We start from the raw sequence: 12,661 nt of genomic DNA on the forward strand, positions 1-12,661 counted from the left end.
ATATCCCTTAGGCTCGATGCCTTAAGAGGCAAAAATATATAATAGCAAGGTAGAAACATTCTTTCATTTTTGTGTGTAAAATATAATATCAAAAGCGTGTAAAATCTTGCATTGTGGCTAAGGTGGACTACGCGGGCACAATTCATTTGACCGTTTGGCCCTTACAATAAATCCTAACCACTGAGCCAAGGGTGTTCGATCACTTCTTTCTTTCTTTGCTAAGAAGCTTGACCAGAGGGTGATGGCCCCCAGTATTCGAGGTCGATCTTGAGAGGACTCAGATTCTGTTGATGAGACCACTGACTCTAATTTAAAACAGGTCTTCAATTCTAAGTTAGCACGATTTACTGTTGCCTCGTTAAAAACCTTGCCGGAAAACTCATATGGGACAAAACCGATTCAAGGGGAAAAGAGTGCAACACGTACTTTCAGACCTAATAGTCACATTCTCCTTTGGTTGTTTCCTACAAGTGTTAGTTCGATTCACAATATTATAAAAAGGTGAATGAGATCGTACCTTTGGAGTAGTACTGCTTTAAGTGCGTCACGTTCCAGTTGTTCGGTAGTTGTCCATCGTTTCTTGCTTCGAGTTTGTACGAGACTTTACCAGTAATCCTGATGATTCGATATGGTCCTTCCCAATTCGGCCTCATCTTCCCCTTGTTCGGGTTCCAGGTGTGCAATGTTACTTTTCTTAACACCAAGTCCCTGTTATTAAAGTGTAAATAGTTGGCTCTTCAATTGTAATACCTTTCTATCTGTTGTTTCTGGGCGTCCAACCAGACTAGGGCGGCCTCGCGCCTTTCATCCAATAGTTCCAAACTCGTGCTCATGGCCTCACCGTTTGATTCTTCGGTCGCATATCAGAACCCGAGGCTTGATTTCTCCCACTTTGACAGGTATTAGTGCTTCGGCACCGTATACCAATGAAAATAGAGTTGCCACGGTACTAGAGAGGTTTTACGGTATGCCCACAAGACTTCGGGTAGAATTTCCTTCCACTTCCCTTTGGCATCAGTCAACCTTTTCTTTAGGTTTTGAGGTATGGTCTTGTTTGTTGATTCCGCCTGCCCATTTCCTCTAGGGTGATAGGGTGTTGACATGATCTTTTTTATCTTATGGTCTTCGAAAAAATTATTTACCTTGCTGCCGATGAACTATTTCCCGTTATGACACACTATCTCGTCCAGTATCCCGAATAGGCATATTATATGGTCCCAAATGAAGTTGACGACTTCTTTTTCCCGGACATTCTCGAACGCTTGAGCTTCGATCCACTTAGAAAAATAATCGGTCATAAACAGTATGAATTGAGCCTTACTGGGTGCCCACGGTAGGGGACCGACAATGTCCATTCCCCACTTCATGAACGACCAAGGTGACAAGACCGAATGTAGTAGCTCTCCGGCTTGATAGATCATCGGTGCATGCCTCTGACAACCGTCACATCTTTGTACAAAGTCCTTTGCATCTTTCTCCTTGTCGATCCAGTAATAGCCAGCCCTATTATCTTACGAACCAAAGATTCTGCCCCTGAATAGTTTCCACAGGTGCCTTCGTGAACTTCCCTCAAAACATATCTGGTGCCTCCCGACCCCTAAGCATATGGCGAGCAGGCCATCAAACGTTCATCTGAACAGAGTACCTTCGGAGTTCGGACAGGGTGAACCTGGCCGCTTTCGTGCGTAGAGATCTCGATTCTTTAGGATCCGAGGGCAACTTCCCAGTCTTCAAGTAGTCTGTCATGACCTAAAATCCACTAAATGTCGTGATCGCGCCTAACACCGCCGTCAGGCAAGCTACTAGTGAATGATTAACTTAATTACCCATTTTTAGTATTTGAAATCATAATTCTTCATCAATTAAATAGTAAGAAATAGAATTTGCAGGACAAATGATAATATTTTCACAAACTAAAACGATGAACAACTTGTAAGCACCCACAAAACCCAATGTCACAAGTGCATGAGCATCAACTAGGAAATATGATAACATACAACACATGTCTAGAATACAAATTAGACATAAAAAATGTAAATAACTCTGATGGAGACTTTGTATGCTGCAGACTCGTAAATGGTATGCATCTCACCTAAATACCCGTGATAGCCGCGCCTCTGCGCCCACAAGACCTCTAGACATATATGTACCTGCACAAAATGTGCAGGAAGTGTAGCATGAGTACGTAAATCAACGCGTCCCCAGCAAGTATCTAGTCTAACCTCGAAGAAGTAGTGATGAGGGGTCGGCTTCGACTCTTACTATGGTCTAACAATAAAGGATTGAAATTATAATTAAGCATGGATTATATAAATACCGTTGAAAACTCAATAACAAGAAATGAATAAACAATTCTCACTAATATCAAATCCCCAATTAATTTCCATTATTTAACAAATTAATCTCCCAAGCAAATGAAACAATATCAATTATAATTGGACTCCAAGAATTATTACGCATGAATTATGCCGAGATCGTACGACCCGATCCAACATACAAATATATAAATTGTGCACTACCGAGGGTCGAACGGTACGAACCATAGATGCATCTATCTTCTACTGAAGCGTTCGGCCCGCTCCACAAGAAGAGGAAATATATTAAAACACCCAATTAAAGATTATTAAGGGGCTAATAATCAAAGAAATACCAATTCTCACTAACTGTCAAGTGACCCGTCCAAAATTCAGGTAAATAAAGTTTAACCTTTTAGAATTCCCTTATCAAGTAGGGTGCAAGCAACGCAAGTATAACATGATTTAGGTGCTAGACTACCCGGACATAAGCATAGTTAGTAGCTACGTACGAACTCTCGTCACCTCGTGCGTACACACCCCCGCATCCCCCAAAAATAGAAGCACATATTAAATCAATTCACCTATGGGGTTAATTCCCTCTTACAATGTAAGAAAAGAGACTTACCTCGCTCCGAAGTTCCATAACCAGCTTCAAAGCTTTTTCCAACAACTCAAACTGATGCCCATCGTTCCAAAACTAGTCAATCAATGTGCAAATCCATAAATATATAATCTAATACTCATTATAATCAAATTTATAACAATTTTGAACGAAAAATGAACGGGGAAAGTAACTCAACAATGAACAATACCACATTAAACAACAACTTCAACTAAAACAGGTTAATGACTTTCAATGACTTCAACTTCAATTAATTACTTAAGAATAAACTCAATAATAAAGGTATTTTTATGAAATGGCGAACTTCGAATTCTAGTGTATGACAAAAGTTAACAATGAAAGAGATGGCATGAACTAGAAACTACGTCTAAATGCATGAGAATAACCCGACAACGAAAGGGTATCATGTAACAACAATTTCAATTAAGAATAACTCAACAATAAAGGAGGCCACATTACAATAAAAGAGATAACAACTTCAAATAAAGCATATAAGAGTAAACTTGACAAATAAAAGATACCTCATGTGCTAACAATTTCAAATAAATACATGAAAGAATAAACTTAACAAAAGAATGTAGAACGTGTAATGACAACTTCAATTAAATGCATATAAGAAGCCTAAGAGTCTAATCCAGTCAATTTTTTTATATTTAAGGTCGTGTACACACTCGTCACCTCTTGTACACGTCTTTCACATAATTTAAATAGTGCAATTAAACCAAATCATACGGGGTAGTAGTTTCTCTCGCACAAAGTTAGGCAAGATACTTATCTCAAAGAAGCTAAATCAATACTCTAAAAAGACTTTGTGTGAAACAACCTCCAGACTGCTCGAATCTAGCCAAAATAACTTAATATCATAAATAAAAGCCATAGGAAACACAATAAAGCTTCGATCTTTAATGAAAACTAAAAAGTCAACCCCGAGCCCGTATCCTGGAACCCGACAAAACCAATAAAATCATCATTTTTGTGTTTTAGAAAGTTTTTACAAAAATCTCCAATTTCTCCAATTCAAATCAATAATTAAATGATAAAAATAAGGATGGAATCATGAAATAATCAAATCCGGGTCAAGAATACTTACCCCAATCCAAATTATGAAAATCCCCTCCAAAATCGCCCAAAACCGAGTTCTCTAACTCAAAAAGTGACAAAATATCATAACCCTTGAAATATAGTACTTTATATTCTGCCCAGGTGTTTACCCATCGCGATCACGGAATGACCATCGCGATCGCGAAGCCAAATATCAACAACTTCCCAAACGTTCTTCGCAAACGCGTGAACATAGTAGCGAACGCGACAGACAGTCTCCAACACGCTACGCGAATGAGGTGTCCCTCACGCGAACGTAGACAACAAAACCCCTAATGTCCATTCCTGGCATCCGTATACGCGAACGCGAAGGAAACAATCTTCCATGCTTCGCAAACGCGGTCGCCTCTTCGTGACCGCGAAGAACAAAATGCCTGCCTCCACAGTAACTCTACGCGAAAGAGTTTGCTTCATCGTAATCGCGATGAAGAACATCAGATATCATAACCAGTAGTTCAAAAACATAGAAAAATGACCTGTAGCTCATCCGAAATACACCCCAACCCCCAGACCCCGCCCGAACATACCAACAAGTTCCATAACATAACGCGGACCTGCTCGAGGCTGCAAATCATATCAAACAACATTAAAACTACGAATCATACCTCAATTCAAGTCTAATGAACTAACGAACTTTCAACTGCTAAATCTAATGCCGAAACATATCAAACCAACCCAAAAGAACCTCAAAATTTGCGTGCAGGTACCAAATGACACAATGAAGCTATACCAACTCCCTGAATCACAATTCGAGCCCGATATCAACAAAGTCAACTCCCAGTCAAACCTCTCAAGCTTCCAAACCTTCAACTTTCGCCAAAATGCATCAAATCAACCTACGGACCTCCAAATCCAAATTCGTACATACGCCTTAGTTCAAAATCATCATACGAAATTATTGGAATCATCAAAATATCATTTTGGAGTCGTCTACACAAAAGTCAAATTCCGGACAACTCTTACTACTTAAGATTTTAAAGAAAGAATCATTCTTCCAAATCAATCCCGAATCACCCAAAAATTGAATCTGATCATACACGCAAGTCATAGTACGAAGCTACTCGAGATCTAAGCCACCGAACGGGATGATAATTCTCAAAACGATCGGTCGGGTCGTTATAGATGCACTTAAGGACAAACATGTCTGAAGTGCTATAAGTATTTTCATGCACTTAAGGTCAGAGAGGTCTGAAGTGAAAAACTGCACTTCAGGTGTACTTAAGACCAAATAGGTTTGAAGTGTAACCAATGATTTCATGCGCTTAAGGCCAAAAAGTTAAAATAAAAAAATTGCATTTTAGTGCACTTAAGGCCAAATAGGTCTGAAGTGCAACCAATGGTTTTATGCACTTAAGGACAAAAAGTTTGACGGGAAAAAATGCATTTCAGATGCACTTAAGGCCAAATAGTTATGAAGTGCAACCAAAAGTTTCATGCACTTGAGGCCAATTAGTCTTAAGTGAAAAAAATGTTCTTTAGATGCACTAAGGCCAAATAGGTCTGAAGTGCAACCAACGTTTTCATGAACAAAAATTTATTTTTCGAATTTTAACAATTCAATATACGATTTAACTACTAAATCTACTCCAAATGAGCTCAAATTTGAAACATGGCCTCTAAATATCATCAAGAACAAACCTCAACCATCAATTTGTCAAAACAACAATAAATCTAACGAACTTATTTTGCAATTATGAAAAAGAAGAAGAAAAAAACCTAAGCAATAATAAAAAATAAAGTATCACAACAACTCACTACCGTAAAATATCATAAATTACCTTAAAGTATGTCCACAAATACCATATAAAATCACCACGAGAAGAAGAAGAAAGAGGAGAGAAAGACGGGGACCGTTTAAACTTCAAGTACTAGTTTAAAAAAAAAAATTAAAAATGAATACACTGGGCGACCAACTAGGGTGCACTCGTAATTTTTACTTTAAAATGAAAAGATTAGGTAGTTTCTCTTTTTAGTCTATTTCCGGTGTTTGGCATAATTTCATGATTTGACGGAACTTTCTCGGTATTTCTGCTTAAACTTTTTTCTCATTTTTTTTATTAAATCAAATAATTAGGTTTGTTAAATATGAGGCAAAAAGTGTTCATTCAAGAATATATTTTTGTCATTTTGGTAAATGGATAAAAGATGAGAAAATAAAAGGGTAGGAGGAAATACAAGAAAGAAGAAAAAGTCGTTAATTATAATATGGAGAGCAAGAACATGGGGACGCACCAAAAATGGCGACTATATAAACTCGGCCGTTGACTTGTCTTCAGAATTCAGATTTGTCCCTTCTCTACATTCTCTCTTTCTGGTTGAAGCTATTGCCACCATCACAAAACTGCAAAACCAACAGTACTAGCTAAACCAGGAAACCACACTGTAAAATCCTAGCAGTTTACAGTTAGTTAAAAAAAGGGGGAAAAAATGGCGCATATATAATGTAATAGTATCTTTATTTCAACAACAATATTAGTTTTCCAAAAATTCCACCATTTGTCAAAAAAGTTAAACTACGCTGTTTTCAGACAAAAAGTTCATCAACTCATCATCTTCATACAATCAAGATTTCTCCTTTTAACTTTGTGAAGCAAATTATGGCAGCAATTTTGTAGTTTAGTGGAAGATAATAAGGAGAAAGCAAAATTTGTGGGAATAGATAGATGGGGAATTGTTTTGGATCGGGGATTTGTAACCAAAATCCTAGTAGCTCCATCCCCAGCTACTCACCTAGACCTTCAACCCCAGGTACTTTTTTTTTGCACAAGTATATATATGCATTTTTATAGTCTTTTTCTTTTCTGGGTGCTCACCAATTTCACTTTTTTCTTGTTGCTTTGTGTAGTAATAGTTAGTTCTTTATAGCAGTCTCGTGAATTATTTTGTTAAAGTTACTCTCTTTTTGTAAATATTGTGCTTTCTGTTCTTTTTTTCCTGTCAAATTCCCAAATGGGATTCTCTTTTTGTTTATATGGAAAATTTGTGACCATAAATTTGGAGATGTAATTTTATGTTCTTTATAATATTTGCTAAAGCCCCTTTAAGAGCTCATAGATTTGAGCACAAGGGAATGTAAAAGATCAGAACTTTGGTATTTAAAGGAGTACTTTTTGTGTAGATACATCAAAGAACAGTGGTGTTGGATTTTCGACTAGCAGCAGTGCTGGGCATAGCCGTTTTTCAGCTACCGCGAGCGAGGACTCATATTTCAATGGAGAAATATTGCCTACTCCAAATTTGAAGACATATAGCTTTTCTGATCTGAAGGCTGCCACAAGAAATTTCAAGTCTGATACGGTTTTGGGGATCGGCGGTTTTGGGACGGTATTCAAAGGCTGGGTCGATGAGAAGACCCTTACTCCAACTAAAGCTGGCACTGGAATGGTTGTTGCCATAAAAAAGTTGAACTCTGAGAGCATGCAGGGATTTGAAGAGTGGCAGGTATGACAACTGAAACGTTTCGATACAAATTATAAGCATTTTATTCTTTGCACAATGTTGGACCTTCATTTGGCGAAGAAGTCAATACTTTGACCTTTGCTGTTGGAGAAAGAGCTCTTGCACAAACTAGGAAAATGCCCGTGAATGCAAAAACACATAAGCCAGTATGGCTACCTTGTTGCTGACCATTTAGGGGTAATTATGAGGTGGTGGTTGTTAAATATGCTGAAAATTTGGGTATCCAGTTTTTTGTTAACTAGTACTATCATGTATGAAACATTTTCAGTTTTGGTTCTTTAGTCAAGTAAACTCTTCGATGGGCTAGTCGATGGTTAGACAATGTGGCTTTAGAAAACTAGGATTGCCTCTTACATGGATGAACTCTTCCATAAAGTTGAATGAATAAACAAATAAAGTAGAAATAAGTGTGTACTGAGACTATAGTTATTTAAATGCAATTCAGTCTTGAATCAGTTATTGATAGGATTCTATTTGCTTAATTTGCATGTTTTCAAGCTGGAAGTAGGCATTGATCTTGCTAGTTGACATAAGTGTACTGATTATACGCAATTACTCGTTGAATATAAAGTCTTTTATTGATTTGTTTTGAGTCCATATTTCTCCATTCAGACCCCAACCAAACTAATAAGGTATGAGAAAAACTTTTTCTTTGATTCTCTGGTTCACTGTACATTTGCTGTCACTTATTTGAGATGCCAGTTTAACATTGAGCCATTTTTTCAATTTTTCTTCCCACAATGGCAGTAGCTTGTAATTAAACAACGATTTTGTGATAAGTAATTTCTTATCTTGTCAAAACTGAGTTAACAATATGATATAATGTGTCAAACTTCCCATCTTACTTATCTAATCACACACTTTGAGAAATTTATACACATCTGCTTCCTGTAATAATCATCAATTTCATCTATAGGTATTTAAGATTTTAGTTGCTGAAATAATTCTGTAGTAACTTCAAATTACCTTGTTCTTGACAACATTTTCGACAACTGTACAGTGGGTCAATATTTAATTGAAATCTTCAGGTTAATTGTTGTGTGAGGAGACATGAAAAATATAAGAGCTATCAACCAAATTATATTGAAGACTTCTCTAAACTTATGGTCAAACTTAGCAAACTGAAATAAAGTTTCTTTTCATATTAAATAAATAGCTGATTGAGTGGAAGAGGAAGAATACAGCTTCTGGATATCCAAAATCCTGTTAATTCAGGAACAAAAAGCAGTCTTTTACAAAATTAACTCATATTCGAGATAAAAATTGAAGCAAGATTATGGGTTTCCATGTGTATTAGGTTATCTGCCACTGCCATCCCTGAAGTTAAGATGGACGTACCTTTATCTTTTAGAGAGAGACGTAGTTTGTTTAGTTAGGCTTCATATATCCTTATTTCAATATCAGGAATGTGCACCTGAACTTTTCAGTTTTCTTGAGCTGTGGGTCTATCGGAAACAGCCTTTCTGCCTTCTTAAGGTAGAGGTAAGGTCTGCGTACACTACCCTCTCCAGACCCTACTTGTGGGATTACACTAGGCTTGTTGTTGTTGTTGTTGTTGTTTTATCAACTAACTTCTACATTGGTATGTTACCTGTGATTCATAGTTAGATACTTTGGTTAACACTCTTAATCGTTTAATTAAATGCAGGCAGAAGTGAACTTCTTAGGAAGGCTTTCACACCCGAACCTTGTTAAATTGATGGGATATTGTTGGGAAGACAAGGAACTGTTACTTGTATATGAATTCATGTCGAAGGGAAGCTTGGAAAACCATCTTTTCAGAAGTAAGAAGTTTTGTGATAGAATTTCAACCTAAACAAGCTAAATATTGATATGGTGCACTGATCTCTGGTATGTCACTTTACAGGGAGTACAGCTATTGAACCACTTCCTTGGGAATTGCGGCTCAAAATTGCCATAGGAGCAGCACGAGGCTTAGCTTTTCTACATTCTTCAGAAAAGCAGATCATATACAGAGATTTCAAGGCTTCCAACATACTGCTTGATGGGGTACGGTCTGCTAACTTGTACTTTATTTGGTTAGGCCAGTTTTCTAGTATATCATGATAATAAGAGAATATGGACAAATCAAGGCTAGACTGAAGCGACAATTGCTACATTGGGTTGACACAGTGGCGGAGACACCCTAAAGTAAAGGGTGTCATCAGACACTCTTTCGCATTTTTCTTATATGTATGTGTGAATAATATTTCTAAAGAACAATATGTATACATATACTAGCTCGACGCTACTTGAAAATAATGTAAAGTAATACCTACCAATTTGGTACACGAAGTAAATTCTTAAAACCACCACAATCCTAGACCTAAACCCACCTACAAACTGAATAGTGACTATAAATAGACATCGATTGTGCGAAATCATGCATATTCCATTGCCCTTGGCCCCTTAGGGCTTTGGTCTAGTGGTAAGAGCGCAGGGCATGATATTTGGGTTAGGCGCACATCATTATTTACCGAGCTTTGAACATTGTGCCACTGGTCCTCTAGGATTTCTCAGTAATTAAAAGTGTTGCATATGCCACTGGATTTGACTTGTAGATGTTGCATATCCAATGCGCTTGATTCTTGTTAGTAGCTGGGTAATTAGGATCAGTGGTAGTTTGACTGACATTGTTTGTTTTCCTTTTTGCTGTTTGGAGTATAGGCTTGTGATTGATTGAAGGGTACAGACTACAGAGAATCTTGCTATAGCTTAGTGCATATCCCTTATTGCTTTCTCTTTCTTTTTCCTTCATCTTTAACATAACTGATACAACAAGACCTAGAATCGGCTGGATTCCTGAAATTATTCATTTCTTATATTTTGGCTTTCAGAGGATTTCCCGTTCCATATGGTTACCCAATATTTCTCTCAGAGGCTGTGAATGTGTACATTATGCAATGATCTGATGATCCATACTACTGAATTTGAATGTTTTGTTCAATTCAATATCATGAACATCACTGCATCTAATTTCATATTGTTTTTCCTTTTCCGATGGGACTAAATTGAAAGGATAAGGAGTGCAACTATGTTTCTTCTTCAGTAACTTTTCCTCCTTTCCAATTTTAATGTACATCTGCATAGCGGCCAGCTTTTGAAGGTTTTCTGCTTTCCTATTTGTAGAATTACCATGCAAAGTTATCAGATTTTGGCTTAGCTAAAGTGGGGCCTTCAGATGGGAACTCACATGTGACTACTCGTGTTATGGGCACATACGGTTATGCTGCTCCTGAATACATTGCTACAGGTGAGCACTATTTATGCGCCGCGCCCTTATCCCTTTACTAGACTTGAATCTACATATGAAATAGACATAGGTGTGCATGCACATTTTTTGAACCACTAGCAGTAATTTGATCATCGATCTGTTATGCATTTAAATTGAAATTATAGATGTACAAGAGTTGAATTTTTTAGGCTAAACGAAGCCCCAGTCTTGATTTGTCAAACTCTGGCTTTACCTGATTTGCCGTTGAGCAGAGTGCAGGGGTGGACGCACAGATGTTGGCTTTTTTTTTTTCCTTAAGATATGATCCTCGAAATGACACTTTAACCACATCTGTATAAGCAAATACAATTCCAGCGAAATTTTAAGAAAATGTATAACCAAAAGCAAATACTATTATGGACTAATACTTCATTATTAAGGATAATAAAAACCCAAAAAGCAAGAACTCTTTTTTTAAAAATTTAAAAATATTCTAAAACAACCTATAATTTGGTTTGCTCATCTATTCTATAGTTTTTACGTACTCCAACTCAAACAATGCACTCTCTGGTGCCCTTATCCCAACTCCACGCAATTTTCTAACAAGCTAATAGAGGTTAGCTTCTTCTTCTTTTCACTCGTAAAACAATTTAAGTATTTTTTTTAGATATCTTTAGGATTAGTGTTAATATAATGATCTATAATTTGGAATGTAAAGATTTGCTTTACCGCTTTTCTTTGGAATGAAATGTGAAGGTAGATTTTTTATACTTTCAAAAGCGCAAGTGGTTCAATGATAAGAAGATAGAGTTGAACCCATAAGATATAAATCATTTATCCGCCTCTATTCGAATATATTTTACTAAAATGATCTTGTTATAGCAATTTGTTTATTGGTTCAGTTCTTATATAAAATCCTACTGACAAAGTTCTGAGACACAGAAACATTTTCAGTATCACACATTAATCCGAGGATTCTTGTCATGTTAACAGGTCATCTCTACGTAAAAAGTGATGTGTACGGATTTGGTGTCGTATTGCTTGAGCTTTTAACAGGTTTACGAGCACTTGACACAAAACGACCTAGCGGACAGAATAATTTGGTTGACTGGGTGAAACCAATGCTTTGTAACAAAAGGAAGCTGAGGTCCATCATGGACGCCCGAATGGAAGGCCAATATAGTTCAAAGGCGGCATTGGTTGCTGCTCAGCTTAGTTTAAAATGCCTTGAGGGGGAACCTAAGAACAGACCTTCCATGAAAGAAGTAGTCGAAGTATTGGAACAAGTTGAATCTATGAAGGAGAAACCAAAACCTTCCAAAAGTAAATCCGAGCCTTCATCTCATCGATGCAAGCAATCACCGAGAAGTGGTACAAGCCACCATGGATTCAGAGCTGGATCTGGAAGATGACAGGTACAAATGCGAGCTGAAGAAAAATGAGTTTGCTTGTAGATTTTGTTGTAATTCATTATTTTGGATAACAAATTTTGTATTGTCTGTGTTGAAATTATAGGATTGTAGCTGATTTCATCTGTTGAAGGTATCAATCAGTACAGCTAGGCTAGGAGTAATCTCTCTCTCACAAAATGTATTACTATATAGTAATACTTATATTCTTTTATCACCAAATGATCAATCAGCTTTCAATTGGGATCATAGTTTGTTAGACATAAATGACAGTGTGCTACTCTCCTCTTATAAAAAGAAGAGGATATATTAGAGTAGTGAATTGCATTGCAGGACTAATAGTAATCCATAAAATGACCACATATGGTGCCTTGTTTGTCTTCCAATATCCTTTAATCCTACAAGTTAATGGAACAACAAAGATAGATGGAAATCCAACGGATGTACTTTCAGTAGGTTCACTTACATAAATAAATCATGCAATTATTGGATCAAAATAAATTTTGTCAGTTCAATCTAGTTGAAATTTGGAGACGTATGAAAAAAGGAGACAAGACAT

The 12,661-nt window shown here is 36.9% G+C and overlaps 1 protein-coding gene and 1 long non-coding RNA gene across 2 annotated transcripts; one reads left to right on the plus strand and one right to left on the minus strand.

Moving 5' to 3' along the window:
- Positions 1–1,943: 1,943 nt before the first annotated feature.
- On the minus strand, positions 1,944–6,363 carry LOC142171537 (uncharacterized). The gene is made up of 3 exons (XR_012701179.1): positions 6,253–6,363; positions 2,923–2,994; positions 1,944–2,150 (listed from the first exon to the last, which is right to left on the minus strand). It is a non-coding gene; the product is annotated as an uncharacterized LOC142171537 (long non-coding RNA).
- Positions 6,173–12,238, plus strand: LOC107794107 (putative serine/threonine-protein kinase PIX13). Its single transcript, XM_016616569.2, has 6 exons — positions 6,173–6,768; positions 7,139–7,461; positions 9,128–9,263; positions 9,347–9,489; positions 10,609–10,732; positions 11,687–12,238. Exons 1-6 carry the CDS (start codon positions 6,684–6,686, stop codon positions 12,103–12,105), a joined length of 1,230 nt encoding a protein of 409 aa, XP_016472055.2. The 5' UTR covers positions 6,173–6,683; the 3' UTR covers positions 12,106–12,238.
- The last annotated feature ends 423 nt before the right edge of the window (positions 12,239–12,661 follow it).

The sequence above is a fragment of the Nicotiana tabacum genome, chromosome 17, assembly GCF_000715075.1.
Source record: "Nicotiana tabacum cultivar K326 chromosome 17, ASM71507v2, whole genome shotgun sequence".
NCBI lineage: Eukaryota > Viridiplantae > Streptophyta > Magnoliopsida > Solanales > Solanaceae > Nicotiana > Nicotiana tabacum.